Source organism: Ambystoma mexicanum, chromosome 1p, assembly GCF_040938575.1.
Source record: "Ambystoma mexicanum isolate Mex_15411 chromosome 1p, UKY_AmexF1_1, whole genome shotgun sequence".
NCBI classification, from domain to species: domain Eukaryota; kingdom Metazoa; phylum Chordata; class Amphibia; order Caudata; family Ambystomatidae; genus Ambystoma; species Ambystoma mexicanum.
In genome coordinates this window covers 1,018,201,491-1,018,220,833 of record NC_090921.1, presented here as the reverse complement: position 1 = coordinate 1,018,220,833, position 19,343 = coordinate 1,018,201,491, and the positions used below count along the sequence as shown (strand labels likewise).

The 19,343-nt window shown below is 42.3% G+C and overlaps 1 protein-coding gene across 6 annotated transcripts in view; it reads left to right on the top strand.

Moving 5' to 3' along the window:
* CENPT (centromere protein T) overlaps positions 1–19,343 on the top strand; it is a 1,770,416-nt gene that overhangs the window by 445,481 nt on the left and 1,305,592 nt on the right. For all 6 annotated transcript variants that reach the window (XM_069655330.1, XM_069655348.1, XM_069655339.1 and 3 more), the window contains exon 8: positions 2,236–2,378. In XM_069655330.1, coding sequence (XP_069511431.1) covers positions 2,236–2,378 — 143 coding nt within the window. The remainder of the gene's footprint in view (positions 1–2,235; positions 2,379–19,343) is intronic.

Here is a 19,343-nt window from a genome sequence, read left to right as displayed (position 1 = left end):
AAATGTCAACCCCTTTTGCTGGCGTGGATGCAGAGCGATTGCCGACTATTGGCATATGTGGTGGGGCGCTCGAGGGTGCAATTCCTTTGGGACAAAGTCCTGGGATGGGTCAAGGAGCTGGACAGGATCACCTGGGTTACATAGCACATGATGGTCTTGTTTGGTTTGGAGGGGGAGGATAGTAAATGTCAGACTGCCGTAAAATGGCATTGCCTCTACTTTTGGCAGCAAGAACCTGCCTAGCCATGAAATTGAAAAGTGCTCGCCCCCCAGGTAAAAGGGAATGGATCAATGTGGCTATGAACATGGCAAGAATAACAGCAGGGGTCCATGGACAGGCAGGCCCTCTTGAGATGGAATGGGGAGAATGTATTGATGAATATATGAAGCCCGGAGCAAACCAATCAGCGGGTAATACAAATGAATGAGGGGGGGGCGCACAAATTTGTTGGTGGACAGGAAAGAGGACACTTCCTGGAAGGTTAAAGGACTCCTATATTAAGGAACACCTGTACAGAGGTCAAGGGCCGAATATCAATGTTAACACATTTTTTGTCATCTGAAGGCTTAAAGATGTGGTTTTGGGAGGGAGACCACAGTACGAAGGGGATGAGGGGTGGGATAAGGGGGGTGGGATGGAACATTTCAGGGTAGTTATTGGGGGGGCAGGGTGGAAAGAAGGTGAATTTCTGCTGACTGTACTGCCTCACTAAGTTGTTCACTGTATTTTACCAAAATTTGCAATAAAATAAAAATAAAAAAATTAAAAATATTCCAGAAGAATAATTCGGAACTCACTGAAGCCACGTGGCCTCCCCAAAACCCCTCTGTGTTTCTTGCTTTTCAGACTTTCTTACCTAGGGAACACAACGTATTACTAAAGCAGTCGGAACGGACAACTCTAAGGGATGTAGGGAGCCATGTACGATCCGCTGCTTCTTTCAGGTATCACTGGTCTAAAACACAACCTTCAGGATATAATAACCATTCACTTTTTGGCTTAGTGCCCATCATGTTTCTTGGGAATCCCATGGATATAGTACCCTACTCGCATATTTGCAATTTTAGGGCTATAGCCCCATTCCAGTTTCTTTGAAATTGTGGCAATATAACATTCTGATTGCTTCTTTATCAACTCCTATTAGCAGGTATTTCATCTGCTGCTGCTTAGGGTATTACCATTCACACACTTCTACAAACAGGTACTTCGTCCCCCATTGCTTTAGGTTGATTTTCTTCTGCTCTGATATTGTCACCCAAGAGCCACCGGCCAGGCACCTGGGCCAAAATATTCTAGTTCTTAATAGGTTTTTGTTTTTCCTCCTTGATCTCTGGCTCCTTCAAAGGCCTGCAATATTGTCCTCAGTAGGCTTGCAACACTTTGTTCCCCTTTTATTTGTGTGTCAACCACTCTCTGTAATATGGTGCTTAGTAGGCTTTCAGCTGTCCTCCTTCCTCTTAGACTAGTTCTTGCTGGAGTCTGGGATATAGCTTGCAGTAGGCTTGCTGGTACTGCGTTACTACCTTTTCTTCTCTGGGATTTTGTTGCATTTCCCTGATTATCAAATTAGACTTCTGATTGTTGACCTTGCTGCCCCATTCCTGTTTTCTCTCTTCATTGGCCTTGGTCCAGTTCCCCATGGATTTCCTTAGGTTTGTCAGCTGTCTGTGTTCACTGCTTACCCCTATATGATTGGCTACCATGTTTCCCCTTCTTGCTCTGACCAAAGATTTAAAACCCAGTTCATCACTTTGAAGTCCGGTGGAAGTGCTTGATAGTTGGCGTGTCTCTGCAGTACCTTCCTCCTTTGTTATTGACTATAGTGCATGGTATACACTCCTAATCTAATGCATGAAGGTTTTGAAGTGTGGAAGGATGCTGATACATTCCTGTATACCACTTTTAGATGGTACTTTTGTGTAGCTTGTTGGGATCCTCTGCCCCCAAAGTCCCACACTCTTCCACAAGTGGCCCATGTAATAGGAGTTCATCAAGCTACACTTTTGCATCATATTGAAAATCAGACTAGTTTGGGACTACTTGAGAGGACAGGAGGCAATCTGATCTATAATACCAACAGCTATGATGAACTAACGGGGTCAATCTTTTCAGATGTTATAAAGTCAATATACCTCCTGCACCTAGTAACCTGCATGGCATAGCCTACTTCAAATTACATGAATGACCTGTCATTGCTTTCAGGCAACATTTTCATCTGTGATGCTGTTTTTCAGGTCTTTCAAATTGGTTCCAGACACCCCAGCTGAACCTGAATCTATAGAGAAAAAGGGCTTAGCTCGAAGGCCAAAAAAGCGCAGGATGATCAACATAGAAGACTTTGAAAAGAGAGTGGATCAGAAGTTAGTGCTGCTAAAAGGTATGTTTTTTTTCCTGCTTCTTTTAGTAAAGTTAAATGTCGCATGCCTTTAATTGACCACCTGCTTTTCATATTGGACATGTTCCTCAAGCAATTCAAATTGGCAATGTTTTCAACTGAGATTTGATGAATTAATCAGATTGGTCTATTCACAATTTGCACTGCCATGGACAAAGACTCTTTGCTTTAAAACCACTAAGTTGGTGATTGGCACACTTATATAATAGTGTGTCGGTTGCCGAACTATAGTTAAGTTGACTATATATTGTGCAGTCTACCTTTTAATCCTATAGAAACATATATTTTGAAAAGACTTTGGAAAGAATTTCTTAAAGATATTGTTATATACAACCTTCCATTCTCCTCCTCTCAGAGAAAGTTGAAGTTAAGTGACCCACACCCAGGAAAACCCACAAGGCATCCAATTCCTTGCCCCACTTAAGATGTGTTTATACCATAGGTATTGATTTTCCATAGATTGGGAGCACTGGTCGGTTTCACTGTTTAACTGCCCTTTGTACTGTTTCAATGCCCTTTGTTTTGTCATGTTTGTATTCATATGAAATGATATACAAAGAAAAAATGGTATACCAAGTATAACAAATAATATGGTTGATTATTGTTAGATCATAACCTTGTTATATAAAAATAAATATGTTTGTTTATTTGATAATGCGCTCCAAACCCAGGGGTAGCCGGGCGCAGCAGGTACAAGATTACTTAAGCTTAGGTTACATACAGAGGATACAAATAGCTGATGCAATACAAGTCATGTTACCATATTTACAGTACATATATAAAAAAGCACAAGATAGTGGTACCTCACAACCCACAGAGGGCAGTGAGATGGTCTGCAGTCCAGATTTCAGAAGTATCAAGGCAGTTGTATGCAGTGATCCAGGGCCTAGTGCATTACATTTTTGAAACTATGGTTATACAGTAGTGCATTTGAGAAAAAATAACCTTCAGTTAAAAACCAATGGCAGAACAAAAAACATACAGGAATGAAGGGGAGGCTGTGAAAGGGGGCAGAGGGTGGAAATTAAGTAACAAAATTGAGTGAAGGTAATTGCTTTTTCTATTCCCATTTTTTGGGCAGACTAATTTGGGACTTCTTGAGAGGATAGCAGGCAATCTGATCTATAATATCAACGGCTATGATGATCTAACAGGGTCACTCCTTTCCAAGGTTATAAACATGGTATACTTCCTCAAGGGTGTTTTTCTTTGCATGCAGCATTCATCTCCCCTGCATGCCTATTATGTTCTTCTTCTATCAGCTGCTCTGTGTGACAATACTTGATCACATACATAAGGCTATGTGCAAACTCAAATGCATACCTTGTCCAATAGTTTTATTGCATATGTGTTGCCTTTGACAACTGGGAGAAAACATTGTCCTCATTACTTTATGTGGCAAATGCAGTTCTGCTGTGTCACACTCAAAGCTGAGCATCCCCACCATTTATGTAGCTAAGAGTATGCTGTTAGATAGATTTTTATTTATTACATATTTGAAAACGCTCCGACCCCCAGGTATCACAGCGTTAGTGCAGCATAAAAGTGAGAAATCAGAAACATCACGTCAAGACAGAATAGTAAAAGAGACCCGTTGTTACACATATTTGTCCAACAGCCAGGTTTTAGTTTGTTTTTTAAAGGCAGGGAATGATTGTTCATTACGGATTGGACCAGGTAGAGAGTTCCATAACATGGGAGCAGTTACTCAGAAGCTAACTGCACAAGCCCTTTTTCTCTTGAATATTGGGATGAACGGAGAGATGATGCAGTTAGTTTGAAGTTTGCAAGCAGGTGTGAATTCGGTGATGTAATTATTGAGGTATTGGGGTGCATGGTTGTGGACACAATGATGCGTGATGGATAGTGTTTTAAAATCCTATACGAGCTTTGACAGGGAGCCAGTGGCCTTCATGTCTGGTGGAGGAAATGTGATCTGAACGTTTGAGGCCGAGGGCAGAGCTAAGAGCTTTGTTTTGGAGAAGTTGTCATTTCAGCAGGTTGGAGTTGGAGGTACCCATAAGGAGGACATTGCAATAACAAGTTTAGCGAGTAAAAGAGCTTGAGCAAGGGTGATGCAGTTACTTGGAGTGAGAAACTGCATGCTCAGGGAAATTAGTCTAGCAGTGTAGGTCGTGGAGGAAGCAAGGGAATTAACATGTCTGGTCATGGAAAGGTCGGCTTCGAGGTAGATCCCCAAAGTTTTTATATGCTTCGGGACTGAAATGAGAGAGCCGTCTATGCTGAAAGGTGAGTAGTTGGAATCATGGTGTCTTATCCGGTGTGGGGATCCAATGACGAGGAGCTCGGTTTTTAATCATTCAGGCTTTCAGGCTGTAAGATGTAAGATTAAACGTCATGTGTGCCTGGCAAAGCCACGCATCATGATAGTTAAACAAATGTAAACATCTTTACCGTGTAAAATGTTTGTAATTGCAATTAGTTATGTTTTGTTGGTTTTATAGAGTTCACCTCTCCCTTTTCATGACCTTAAGGCGCTGTTGGTCTACTCGAGTGATCATTGATGTACTGATTTGGGGGAGGGAGGTCAATGTAGATATCTGTTTGTTGGAGATGAGAAGTGTTTTTGCAGGGAGATTGTGTACCTACAGACCCTACCCATTTTCTGGAGGAGGGAAAAGTAAGCAAGAGTCGGTGACGCAGTATGATTATTAGGTATGCAATTTGCAGAAAATCTATATTGGAAATCAATAGGTAAAACTGTGAATAAGAGCTATCTAAAGTAATGTATACATTCTACATTTGTATACACTCCTTATAAGGTATAGATCCATTATGGCAATTGAAGAGTATAAAGCGAAAATAGGGTAATTATTAGGGCAGGTAGTGGTGTGTGGGGTTATGTGTCAGATGGAAAATTAGATGTATTGCATACAACATTTTTAAAGGGTATGTGAATGCTACCAGTGCTGACTCCCAATGACTTGTATTGTTTCCTTATAAAATACCGAATGCAATTTGACCGAATTCCACTTTCGCGAAAACTATTTATTAGAAATATACAATGTTTTCGAATATTGGCTGCACGTCTCGTTTAATTACCCCCCTGCACCGTGCTGTCACCTCTTGCTTTCCGCGACAATAAAACGGCTTATACGGCTGCAATAAAACACACAAAAATGCATTAACAGCAGTATTAACATGCATGAATCATTGTAATGTAAACTTAATATACTGCGCTGGCTCCTACAGCACGCAGGGAACAAGTGCAATGTTTAAGCTGCTGTCACTTGCCTTCGAGTTTAATTCTTGTACCTTTGAAAACAGATACAAAACAAATCCAGCGTGTCAAAATGACAGTCTTATATAGTTAGATCCACACTTGGCACCCGTCGGTTAATGCATGGTGACAGTGCTGATATTATTCCCTTGCCTTAACATATCTTGAGTCTTTAACCTATCTGCTAATAGTGAGTGCAGCTGCGGGCGCGATGCCATTGAGCACCTTTCATTCAGGTCTTGTCCGATGGGCACAGGGGAACCGGACAGAAGTATGCAGTGGCAAAACTCCACATGTCGCCATCCACTGGTTCATAAATCATCTCACAGAAGGCATGCGAGCTGTAGGGAATGAGCGATTTGTGAACTGCATGTATGTCATTACTCTAACAATGTTTATCAGTGCATAGTAGAAATGTATTGTTATTGCAGATTTTTGTAATTTGTCATTATGTAGCATTCTGTGTTGTATTTCTCCCGATTTTATTATTTATGTATTTAAAAAATAAGTATACATACATTTTTTTCTGCATTGCAGCTAATTTCGAAAACATCAGCTTTTCGATCATTTATCAATAGTAATTTTCGAACACTTTGCATATTGGAACACTTATTTTTGGTAAAATCACCTACATCCGACTTGTATATCTGGAAAAGGGTATTGCAGAAATTTGTGCTGAGATATTACCGGCCCCTTTTTAACTTAAAGGCTCAGTTTTTACCAATCCTACCACGTCATTAGCACTAATATAATGGAGGATCTGATTAATGAAGGGGCAAAAGTGCACTGGCTTGAATTTATTAAGGAAACGTATCATTGATTGACTGTTCTCCAAAATATATGCAAATATAACGTGAGTGTACTGGCATGAATCCTGTGTAGTCATCACTGATTCCCCATCAAGGATCTCCTCCCACATGGACAGGGGACGGCAGCCGCTTCATGATGCTGGGGAGGGGGGTACTATGAGGGAGGATCATGTGGGAGGAGACACCTTTCGGCAGAAGGTGGTGTCCTTATCGGAAGAGTGACGTATTCTTGGCTTTCTGGTGAAGAAGACCCCATAATTCCTAAGTTCTTGATGGCCTGTTGTCACTATACAAATCCCTCCCGTCGTAAAACCCAGAAACCCCTTCTTGAAAATCCCTCTACGCAGAATGCCATTCATACCTCACACACACATATAACATCCCCAGTCTCTAATGTTTTTACAAATAAAAAGCCTAACCAATATCACTTTGGGAATAGAAATCCTATGGACTAAAACTCTGAATCAGCCTCAAGTACTGAGATGAGGAGGAGGAAGGAGGAATCAATGCAGACTGAAAAACACAAAGCTAACTATGCAGATAAGTTGTTATGATACAGCACAAGTGTGCGGGACATGTAAAAATGGTGCCCGCACTTGGGAAAGCAGGATAGCCAAAGAGGAAGGCACATCCGGAGAAGGAAGCAGCACGGGAGAGGATCGTCCTTGAGAATGCAGGCATTTCCAGGCAGACGCTCGCGAAGACTTACCAGCGTGACGCGAGGCCAAGAGAGACGCAGTGGGCACTGCGCGAGGACATCAGAGGACCGGCAACAGCAGCAGAGCAACCAGATCCATGGTCATGCCTAGAAGCACCAATCCTGCTGGTGGGTGTGCACAGAGTGGAGGGTTGGCAGTGCGAGGGGAGGTCGTCCCAGAGGGGAAGCTTCATCGCAGCAACGTACTATGGGTCGGGAACGCTAGTGAATCTGCCCAGAACCATTGGAGGCACTGGGGCGTTCCGGCAGGCATGTAAGCAAATAAGAACATTTGAAAACCGATCAAGTAAAGTACAAAGACAAAACTTGCACACGTCACCATGTATGAGATGTTAATGTGGGGAAAGTTTGAGCAAGTGTTACTTCAAGCAAATAAACCCTAGTGAACATATTAAAAGGCAGAACTTGACCAAGTCACCATTTATAAGATGTCCATGTGGGGAAAGTTGGGACAAGTAGTACCTCAAGACAATGAAGAAGCACAGGGAAGTAATACAACTGTGCTATATTGAAAGACAGTGATGAAGTGTATCAGACAGTGAGTATTTGGGAGAGAGATACCTGGCAGAGAAGTATACCAGGTGATCTACAATACCCCAGAAAGCGATTCCTGGCAGGGAAGTCTACCAGGCAATCCACTAAAAGCATATGAAAGAATAAGGCATTGTGGCTAAATACCTGGCAGGGAATATGCCAGAGGATCTAGAAAGCTGACGAAAGGAAACCCCTTGCAAGCAGAACAGCAGGCACTTGAAGATAATTAAGAACTTTCAAATTGTAGGTAAACACCTGGCAGGAGAGTGTAGCAGGTGATCTAAAGAACCTACTAAGGATTCCTGGCAGGGGAGTTTACCAGGAGGTCCACTAAAGTTACAGAAGGAAGCATACTTACTTTGTAGAACACATGGAAGAAAAGTATACATGGGACTCTAGGAAAGCCGACATTTGAAATTGTGAAGTTGAACAAAGACCTTTCTTTTATGTTCAGCCCTAAATACCTGGCAAAGTGATATATTCAGAAACCTGAAGAGCTCACAGGAGTGTTTTTGATGGACACGTGTATCAGGTGATTACCCCCGCCTCCCAAGATGCTCAAAGAAGCTAAAGTGAATCTTATATGGAACATCTTATTTGTACAAGAACCTTTTTGTGAACTCATTGCAGAGAAAGTCTAGGAAAAGCTGAATAGTATGAGACATATTGTTTGCACCGGAAATTGCTGGGTCTGACATAAAGACCCAATGGAATTGTTGTTTGCCATCCTTGAGAAGCTGTTGTTTGGCAAAGACACTTTTGCCATCCTTAAGGAACTGCTGTTTGGAAAAGACACTTTCTTATCTGAAATATCATGGGGAAGGAACCCACCCTCTGAATCCATGGGTTTCTCCTTGGAAAAGATTATTTCTGTTGGATTTATTGGCTTGCTTTGATTGTCAACACTTTTTGGACAGAGACCTTTTCCTTAAACTTTTCGTTGTTCCTTTTCAGTATGAGGGTCAGATTAGTATGTTTTGGACACAAGGACAGTTTATATCATTTTGACAACTGGACACAGACTGATCTTTACTTTTAGTTTTCTAGGTAGGCAAACTCTTTAGGATGGCGACCGAGAGGCCTTTATCCAACCTGTTTATTTTAATAGAGATGTCTGAAAATGAAAACATTACAACTTTGTGTCCACCTCATTTCTGACCCCTCGCAGTACAGGATAAAACCCACCTCACTGTGTTCGTGAAACAACATATAAGAGGGGGGACATTTTTGCAATGCAAAGTATCTTAAAACGTTTACTGTTTATCTACACCTGAAGTCTGAATAGGAGATGGAGAAGTATTAAGTTTATATGAAACAGGTTCACATTAGGAGATTGATTACAGTGGTTTGACTTGGCCAGTTAATGTGGGGACTCATGCTACGAATCGCAGGAGTCCCAGCTCTTGGTGGTTGTCAAGGTTTTGCACTTTTCTGAAAAAATGGACACCAAGTTAAGTTTGGACCCTTCAGATTGACTAAAAACAGAGTTCCTCGGAGATCTCCACCCTGTCCACATTGTTGTGTAGGCCACTGTTCAAGTTTTTTTTTTAAATTAAACATGAACTTAAATATCAGTTCTATGCAGGGTACAATCAAATATACATCAGAAGAAGAATGGATTGTGATGAACCCTTCAGAGTACTCACAAAAACCCTACCTAGTCTCCTCCAAGTGGCCAGGGAAATGCAAACGCTTCCTGACCCTGGGGTCGGTATTCGCTGGGAGGATCACCTGGGAGGAGAACGTCCCCAGGGGAACAGGAGGACTTTGTAGGATGAGACACAGTATCTGTCTTCCTCAAGGAAGGGAATATCTTTGATGCCAGAATATGTAATGGATTGTTGTCCGAGAGAGCTTTTATTTTCTCAAACTGTCAGAAAGGGGGTGAAGACATAAATAACCTATATAACCTGTCATATATTAGGAGCAAGAAAAACCCTTTACATGTTTTTGATATTCATAGAAATGAAAGCCAAGCTCCTATGAGTCCCAGAGAAATAAGTAAAAGGAGTTTTTAAATGTTACCAATATATTTCTTGAGAAACTCAAATACTTTATGGAATCCTTATGGCACTCCTTTGGGGATTATGTTTAAGGAGAGTAATGAATTTGGTAATGATAAATTCATTGAAAAGCTAAATTTAACGTGGTGGACTTAAAGTCCCATAATTCCCCAAATACTGGGACGAAGAAGAGGACTGCAGAGGCACAAGACTACAAGTTGCAGTCAATTAGGAAGAATGACCCACAACTGAGGGAGACTGGGAGGCATTAAAAGCCCCCTCAGGGGCAGGCCATAGAGAAGAAGGTGGAGAAGAGTAGCAGAAGGTGGGGGAAGTTTTCCTACCTCCATGTGGCAATATAAGCAGAACTCAGCTGTGAGCAGAGATGCCGGGACCACAGAGGTGTGGAAAGTGAATGCCGGTCCTGAGTTGGTCTCCTATGCACGAGTTTTCAGCTGCAGAGTTTGTGCAGTGGAAAGCGCACCATTTAGCAGTTTTTCCCCACTGTCAACCAAGGCAGGCGAGCTCCTGATAACGGTGGGAGCCAGGAGAGCTCTGATATTGGCAGATGCAGGCCGCGGGAAGCTTCAGGGAAGAGGTTGCCGGACTGCACAGGGAAACTGAAGCAGAAGACTTGGAGGCAGTGAGACGAACGGACGCGGACGCCGGACCCTGTGAGTTCATTCTTAATTGTGATCCCAAAGCACTGCGCAACCTAGCCAAGTCCAGGGATCTAAACTTTAGAATTGTGAACCGTAACAAAGTAGCGGTAAAGAAGAGAAGCCACGAATGTGATGCAAGTTAGTTCTTATGTTATGAACCAAGCGGTTTTAAAGAGACACAGATGGCAGAATAAGAACTGGATTATTTTACCAGAAAAGTGGGATTGTGACATTATGGGACATAATAAGAATCTATTGGTTAAGGTGAACGAGCACCACCTAGGTTGATGTGTTGGTTATTCGGTTAGTTCAATGTAAATGCGATTCAAGACGGGGTGCAAACCCGCTGGTGAGGTGCCTCCGTGAAGTAGCACGCTAAAGTATATGAAAAAAGTGGACCAAGGCCGTGAGGCCAGCGGTGCGGGCTGCACTCCCAATAACCACAGAGTGGTATAACTGTTTTCAGTCGGTCAATCGGAGGTAATAATCATTCAAATACTCTGTTAATATTTATGAAGAAATAGAGTTTAATTTCCTTAGTGCTCTACAGTTATATATCACTGTTTTAGCAGATGCGTCACATGAGCCCAAATTGGCCTATGCATTTCGGAGTCAATATCCTTCCTCAGGGCCAGCTCATGTACTCTTCAATGTATCAGAAACCTATCATCGGTTTCAGTCTGAGTCCCACAATGTACATTATATATATATGTCGGGCATGCATCATATAAATGGCATTCAGAATAGAGGTGCAGCATTAATTAATCATACAGAGAGTATTATGATGAACAGTAGTCACATTATGGGTAGAACAAAGGAATAAGTGGGCCGTGTGGTGCAATATCATCATAATTAACATTCCAAATAAGGCCAGTGAAAGTTCACTGCGTCAGCATTTGATCATATCAGCCACCATCATCATCAAGTTAAAGTGTCACATGTGTAGGAATATAAAGCGCATCATTTAGATTATGATGATTGTAATATAAAATAAAATCATGAAATATAGCCCATACATGCGTGCCAAGTCGCGGAAGTATGAAAAAAGAAGAAAAGAAGAAAAGAAAAGATGAATGAGAAAACATCGGATTTACTAAATTAACTGATTGTCCGCTAATGTGAAATGCTGTAAAACTACTATCAATAAACAAGAGGTACTGACCTTGGTGTGTATCCAGTGTCAGTACTTCTACTGTAGAGTAGCACGGAAAAACTGCTCAGTATGGCTGACTAGCGAGGACTGCAGCGCTAGAAAATGTATACAAATGCAAGTATCAGGTCTATGTACGTGCGGTGAGCACAGACTTGTAAGCGATTAACAGGTGCATTGAGATAGCATGCAAAATCAACGGACTGCTTACCTAGTAACCACAAGAGTGAATCCTTGAAGGACGCCTTGTAAGCGCGCGAGTCGTGTGCTGAATAACTAGATTCTCCAGCTTGTTTGGAAAGCGTACCCATGGAAACCGCCCAACGCTTCGTTACGGCGGCGGCCATCTTGTAACATATATAATTACTGTTGGGTCATGCTAAATGTAATCTTTCCCTGTGTTCCTAGGTCTAGTCTCTATTGCTTCCCCCCAGAGCCTAATGGAATGACTTCTGACTCGAAATGAAAAAATCGAGTAAATAAACGTAAAATTAAGAAAATAATAATGATTAAACATTTTTTTAAATGCTGGCAGCATAGATGTGCTGGTATATTTAAATATATTTTAATTTAAATACCGTCTGGCTATCCTGCTAAAGCGTGATCAATGGTAAGCAGTGATATGTGCTGGAATGTGTAGCAGGCGCTACCATCGTGAAGAAAAAGGCGGGGATGTATCCTGATGCGCACGTGTGGCATCTGTGAGTAGGCTAGCTTCTGCCTGAAAACGAGTGCATCATGCTATGCTGGACTCTAGGTCTGCCTGTTATGGTAAACGGGGGTATGCTGATCTGGTATTCTACTGCCTGATGGAAAGTTCATAATACTCGGTGAGGCTCAAAATTAACCTTGCGTGGTGCACGAAGACCTACAGTGTGTTACAAATATCTCCATATCTCCAACATATACACAGTCATAGTATGAAAGAATCAAGATGATAGTAAAGGGGAGAAGGCAAGAAAAAACCTTTGCAGGCCACTGGCAAGACATATATGGACTTATGGGATGCAAATACGGTAAACCACCTTGCTAAATTGCTAACCACTATATATTCAATTAAAGTGGGTATACGTCAGAAGACAAAAAGAAAAAGAATGCTAAAGGAAACAACTGAGGTCTAACTCTTCGTTCATCCCATTAGGTGATTGTGAGTCCAGTCTATCAATCCAATAGGCTTCCTTTTGTGCTCGTCATTTCTTAATATCACGGTTAGGACCTTTGGTGGATATCACCTCAAGTATCAAAAACCTTAATTGGGTGATTGAGTGTCCATTGTCATTGAAGTGTCTGGCAACTGCCGAAGTTCTGTTCTTGTTCCTAATGTTCGATTTGTGCTCATTCATCCTGATGCAAACTTTTCGTGATGTTTCTCCTACATAGTATTTACCACAAGGGCATTTGATCGCATAAATAGCATTTTCTGATAGACATAATAAGAATCTGCAACAAGAAAGGGCAATGTTCATCAAAGAAAGACAACACAGCATTGTCAAAGCCAAAAGGGAAATATGCCAGGCAATTAAGAAACAACCTGAATTGCCCAAGCCAGTAGAAGGCAGTTGAGAATATCAGTTTTTTTAAAACTATTGCCCATATGAAAAGGATATCTTAATAGAAAACAGCTTAAACCCACATTGCCAAAGAAGTGTGAAAGAGAAACAGAATCCTTATCAGCAGTTGGTTAATGCTAAAGTGGAAAAACAAGAGTGGCAAGAAGGCTGCCCTTCTGAGAGAAGAGATTCAGAGGAAGTGGTGCATAACTTGCAGAGTGGCAACCACACAATTGGAGCAAACAGCATCTGCGTGGTTCTAGTTTCCGTTGAAGAGTTTTGTATATTTGATGTTGTGGAGCAAAAGACATTGCTAACCGGTTTGAGTTTAACCTTTACCACAAAAGTACTTAGAAGTAGTAGTTTATTCTGGCCTGGCAGGGGAGTAAACTAGGTTAGAGAACATTTTAGTATTTTGATCTTTTCTGGCAGGAGAGTACACCAGAACAGAAAGCTTTGTTCTAGTAGGCCTGACATGTAAGTGGACCAGGTGGAAACCATTGAGATACTGTGGTGTGGTTAAAAAGCTTGAACAAGTTTTTTGTGGCTTAGTGCAGAATCAGCTTGACGAATTAATATCATTGAAGCAAGTGTTGTATGTACTGCTCCATCTGTATTTACTATTGTCAAACAAATACCTTTTTGTTGAAGCCAATGAAATAAAGAAACCTTATGTGCTAATGAAAATAAGTTGTTTCAAGATCTTTAACACAAGTCAAAGAAAGGAAACCTTGTTGAAAACATTTGAATTGTTGGTTGAATACAAGTTGGAACCAAAAGAGAACTGGTTGAATACAAGTTGGAACTTTGTTATCAAGTTGGAACCACAAGAGAATTGAAGTAGAACTTTTATGACACCGGATTTCCTTAACCTTTTGAGAACTGTTGAACAAAATCCTGCTTGAATCTGGGGAAGGGGAATTTACCCAGATTAGAAGGAGATACGGTTGTTGTGATATTTCTTTCACTGTTATATTTGTTGCTGTTGAACTTCCATATGTTACCTTATTATAGAATGGCATCTTTTTGAAAACCTTCAAAAAGTTGTCTGCCTCACATTTCTGACCCCTCACTGGCTATTCTATCAAATTCAATAAATCATTTACACAAAGTGGGAATCTGGATGCTGAAGAACCATTCCCAGTTAAATCCTTGAAAAAATGAAATCCTATTATTTGTGCCACAATCCAAATCTGCTAATGTATTTATTGAATTCATTTATTGAGCATTGATAATGCAAGACTTTTCAAGACAGGGGGGGAAAGGAGCGGGGGGGGCAGGGATGATGAAAACAGTCATACTAGGTCTTGTTACATTCCGATCATGCAAGTGCAGTAACAAGAAGTTCAGGGGGGTGCCGGTCAGGGAGGAAGGGCCCGTGAGTTTAGTGAGTGCCAGGGGAGGCCAGGAGAGCAGAGCAAGGGGAATGCAGAGCATACAGGGGGGAGAAGGTCTATGTGCTAAGTGCGAGGGAGAGGGGGCTGGAAGGGCTCAAGGGTGCAGGCCAGCCAAGCTAGTGCAGGGGAGGTAGCACAGAAGGGCAGGTGCAGGTAGGGGTGGGGTTTAGGGGGACCAAGGGCAGGAGTAGATTGTTCTAGAAGGGCCAGGTGCCCTGTAAGAATCTGAAGGAACCAGACAGCCAGTCAAGAGGCAGAGGCGCATATTTGCCGGTGAGAGGGAGAGGGACGGAGGATGAGAAAAGGAGGGCTTCCAGAATTTATGGAGATCCGACTCAAGTCTGAGAGGGGTAGGGAGGCCATTCCAGAGGGAGGCACCTCTGGAGGAAAGAGATCTACTCCCCACTCTGCTTGGAAAAGCGTCTGATCTGCAGAGAGTTTGTGCTAGAGGACCGAAGGGATCTAGCAGAGAGGTATTTAGGGAGAGAGAATGGATGTAGCAGGGTCCCAGGCCCCAGACAGCCTTATAGATGATGCAGCAGGTCTTGAACTTGATTCCCGCAGCAACTCAGAGCCAGTGAAGAGATTTTAGGGCTGAAGAGATGCAGTTCCTGGGCTTGAGGCCAAGGATAAGTCTTGCAGTCCTATTCTGGATTAGTTGAAGGGGTGAAGGGAGGAGTTGGGAAGATTCAGGAAGAGGCTGTTGCAGTTGTCAAGCCTGGAGGGGAACAGAGCTCAGGAGACATTGAGTTTCTGGGGGAAGGTGAGGAAAGGGATAATGCCTCTGAGGAGAGATGCAGTTGAAAGTGGGCCTTCTTGGCAAGGTCCATGATGAGAAGAGAGACAGGAGTCGAAGATGACAACCTATGTTTTTTTGCCTCACAGGAGGGTGAGGGAGTGAGGAAGGGGTCCCATTGAGGGGGGGCCATAGTGTAGGGGGAAAGGAGGTAGCTGGTGTCCCAATGAGAAGGATTTCAGTCTTAATGGCATTGAGGCAGAGATCTTTAGCAGTACACTATTCCTGAATGGCAGACAGACAGTCAGGAATGAGAAAGGAAGAGGCGGGAAGCTTGAAGCGTGTCGTCCGCATAACATTGTTAGATGCAGTTTGCCCTCCTCTGATGCTGTTTGATGTGCTTATGAACTATTCATCTAAAATAAAAAAAAACAAGGTTTAAATGGAAACAAGACTCTGAATTAAATGACCAAGTAAACAGGTGGCGATGTTCTAATGTTTGTAAAATGAAAATCCTCCATAGAATAATACCCCATTATGAGAAAAAGGATGTGCCACAGGTAGTTGGTTCTCTTATCAATTATTAAATTGACTGTTGTAACTCTGTATATTTGGGCATACCAAACCACCAAATGGAAAAGTTACAAGGAGTGCAAAATGCGACAGTCCGCCTGAGCTGTCAAGAACCGCAAGTGACACCAATGTCTCCCTTCAGACAATCTCTTCACTGGCTTACCTGTAAAATACCGGGTCACCTTTAGATTCCTCTGTTTTATTTTTAAATGCATCCACAAGCAAACACTGGTCTATCTTCAGAAAGCAATCCTGCTATACAAACACTAAGGTCAAAATCAAGTCATCTTCGCCTACTGCCCAAATCAAGATTTAAATTCAGAGAAGACCATAGATTTGCAGTGGCCGGTCCTCACTTCTGGATTAAAAGTATTGATTAATTACTTATTCATTCGCAAGTTAGTGAAAACTTGGCTTTTTTGCTGATTAACGAACGTGGCTTATACAAATGCCTTGGTTTTTTAAGCGCCTTGACACAGTTAATTCTGTATTTGGTGCTTTATAAATCCAAAAGTCATATCCAAATGTCACCTCGGACAGCAGCGCCACCCAAAAACATCAGGTTCCATGAGAACATGTGGTGGTTGCAATCAGAATGCCAGGACATCACAGGGCCCTACCAATCAGTGTGTGGAAAGTATGGAAGCCCACAATCCCTGGGTGATAAGCGCAAGAAAGTGAACTGATGAATGCTTCTCAACACGTGTGTTGCACTAATGAGTAGCATGATTTAGTCTGTTTGTCTTCCGGCTGCTGGCATGTTTTTCCTTCGATTGGACTGCTTTTGGATTCCCTGGATTTTGGTAATTCTGGTTTTCTGCTCGAATTCAAGCTGTCGCAGAGGTTATTAGTTTGTAGGTGGACTCCGGATCTTCAGCTGGGCCTGCAGTGATTTTTCCCTAATCTTTAGTTTTCATCCTTGTGCGGTGCACGTAATCTTTTTTTTCCCTTGCGTTTGGACTCTGGTGGACTTGTTGACTTTCTGGTACTTTTGCCTAGATAGTGTTGCACCCTAGTGTCGCCCAGGTCTAGAATAGGCCCCTGTTCCTTCATGGATTGTCCTTCATCTGGTTACTTCCTGATCCATGGGCCTCTGCACTGCTAGTTGGAACTGGTAAAAGATGCATCTTAACTTGTCACTTTCCATCGGGTAGAAGGGACTAGTGGGGAGGCGGAAGGCTGATATTCATAGTATTTTCTGTATCCACTTGTCTGTCCTTCCTTTCCGTCATTCTGGCAGGGAACCTGGTTTTATTCCAACCTGCACTTGCGCGATCTGAATGACACCTGGCCTAGTAGGATCGTTGTCTGTCTTCCCCCTGTTCCCCTCTCCCTGCCTCGTCGCGCCTTGAAACACTTGTGTATAGGCGCGTTACAAATGCCATGTCATATCATATGATACCTTTCCACACGATCCCTCGACACCAAGAACTTTTATTTCTCATTGGTGGTGCTCTTGGGAGGATGGAGATCCTGTTTGGGGAATCCTTGTATGCTTGCACAGGTTCCTGACAGAAACCAGTGGTTTAAAGGCAATATGTGCAAAAACGGACAAAACAAATGCTCCATTGACAACATAGCATTGAGCACACAAATGGATTGATATTTCTTCTTTGCTAGTTTAGGAAATTGTGGAGGAATATTTTAATTTTAGTTTTAAAAATGGTTAAGTGCAAATTGTAGGATATCATTTTTATTTATTTTTGTTGCAGTTGATCTTGGTGTGACCTGGGCTTTGGACTTGTTTATAAATGGGATGTAAACTAAGAATTACTCAAATCTTTAAAATAGTGTTTTTATCAGAAGTATGAATAGATTAATGGTTTTAGTAAATTGAATTTCTGGAAATGTATTACATTTTGTATTGTGGACTATTTTATGAATTTGCAATTGTTAATGTTATAAGGATTTCCTTTTTGGAACCGAATAAACATCTATTGATTGATTGCTTTATCAATCTCCCATCTGCCTGTGATTGTTCATTTGATGCATGTCTTTCTATGAGGGTCGACTTTACCAACTGTTGATGTTGGTAATATTTTTTATATAGCTTAACTTCTGCCATTTTCATTGCCTCTGGACAGGACCTGCAAAGGATGGTGTCAGGGATTGCCATTTGCAGGGCTTTGAAAACCCTAGCCTTGTGTGTTTTTTTTTTGTTGTTGCAAGGGCACCCTGCTAATCGTAACATTTTCCTAAAGCTCCATGCCAAAAACACAGGCCATCCTTGTACATTGGCTGCACCAGTTTTCTGGCAACAGTAGCACTTGCTCTTTAGTAGCAAGGGCAGATTCAAAGGCCACATGCGCATTGCTGACAGCTGTTGTGACCCAAAGTCACTGCAGCCATAGGTGGTATTTGAATGTATGCATCTCTGATGGAAAATCCTAATTGTTGCCTTATCAGTCTGGTGGCAGGCTAATCTCTAAAAGTATAAGCAATACCCACTTATGGTATGGTGATTGGTAAGAGCAGACACATCTCAAAGCTACACCAATTTCATATCATAGAAGTGTGCCCAGGTCAGTGATGTCAAGGGGATATATATTCATGGCTAGTTTAGCTGTCTCTACTGCTCCCATTGAGACAATAGGCAGGATACTGCCTTAATTTGAGCCCCTGGGAGGAAGGGAAATGTCTCCCCTCAGGTACAGGAGCTCTCACTAGGAGATCTCCTGGGAAGCCTTCTTAAAAGGGGTACTCGCATAACTAAGGCTAGCCTCTCAAAGCAGGGTGCTGAAATTAGCAGGCCAGAAAAAGGGTCAGAGTTGGATTTGCCAGAGAGGCAAAGGCAGACCTGAGAAGGGGTTCTACCACATTGCTCTTCTTTTCGTGTTATTTTCTTTTCTGGCGCCTCCATTTCCTGCAGACCAAGACACTCTGCGAATTAAGGCAATAATCACTTGTCACAGCAGACTGGATTAGACCCCTCATAGCAGGCTTGTTTTTGTCAAATCCCCAATGACATTTTGTCTTTATAAGGAGGAGTCACTCACTCCTTCCTTGATTAATCTGTGAACTTTCATAAAGACTTGAAGAATTCACTGGACTTCTATTGGCAGTACAGTCCATTTCAAAGTTCTCCAACAGCGATGTGAAGATGCAAAGCTTCCAAGGCTGAGGAGAGGAGGAATCTGTGGGGATTACTGTTTCTTGGACTAAGGCCTGCCGCTCTATCAGCTGCACTGGAACAAAGTTCCTCACCAGAGGTGAAGGATCTCCCAAAGGTCCCAGCCGCACTCTAAGAAAACTGCTTGCCTGTATCTTCGAACCAGTTTATTGCTGCTTTTCACCAGTAGCGCTCTTCTTTGATTCAAAAACTGGCTCACTGCAAAGGGAGCCTTTCAAATTTTTGCTTCTTTGAACACTGCATCCGAACCAACAGGACCTCCCTATGACCCAACCCGGCATCAATTCGAACTGCTGGAAGCCATCTGGTCACGCACTGACTCCACCGAGCGATAACATCGTTTTGAACTGACTCGACTGCTGACCTGAACCTCTTTGGTTCTTCAAACAGCACTGAACGATGACTCTAACTGCACAGAGCCCCATCTCGATGCTGACGTCCTGC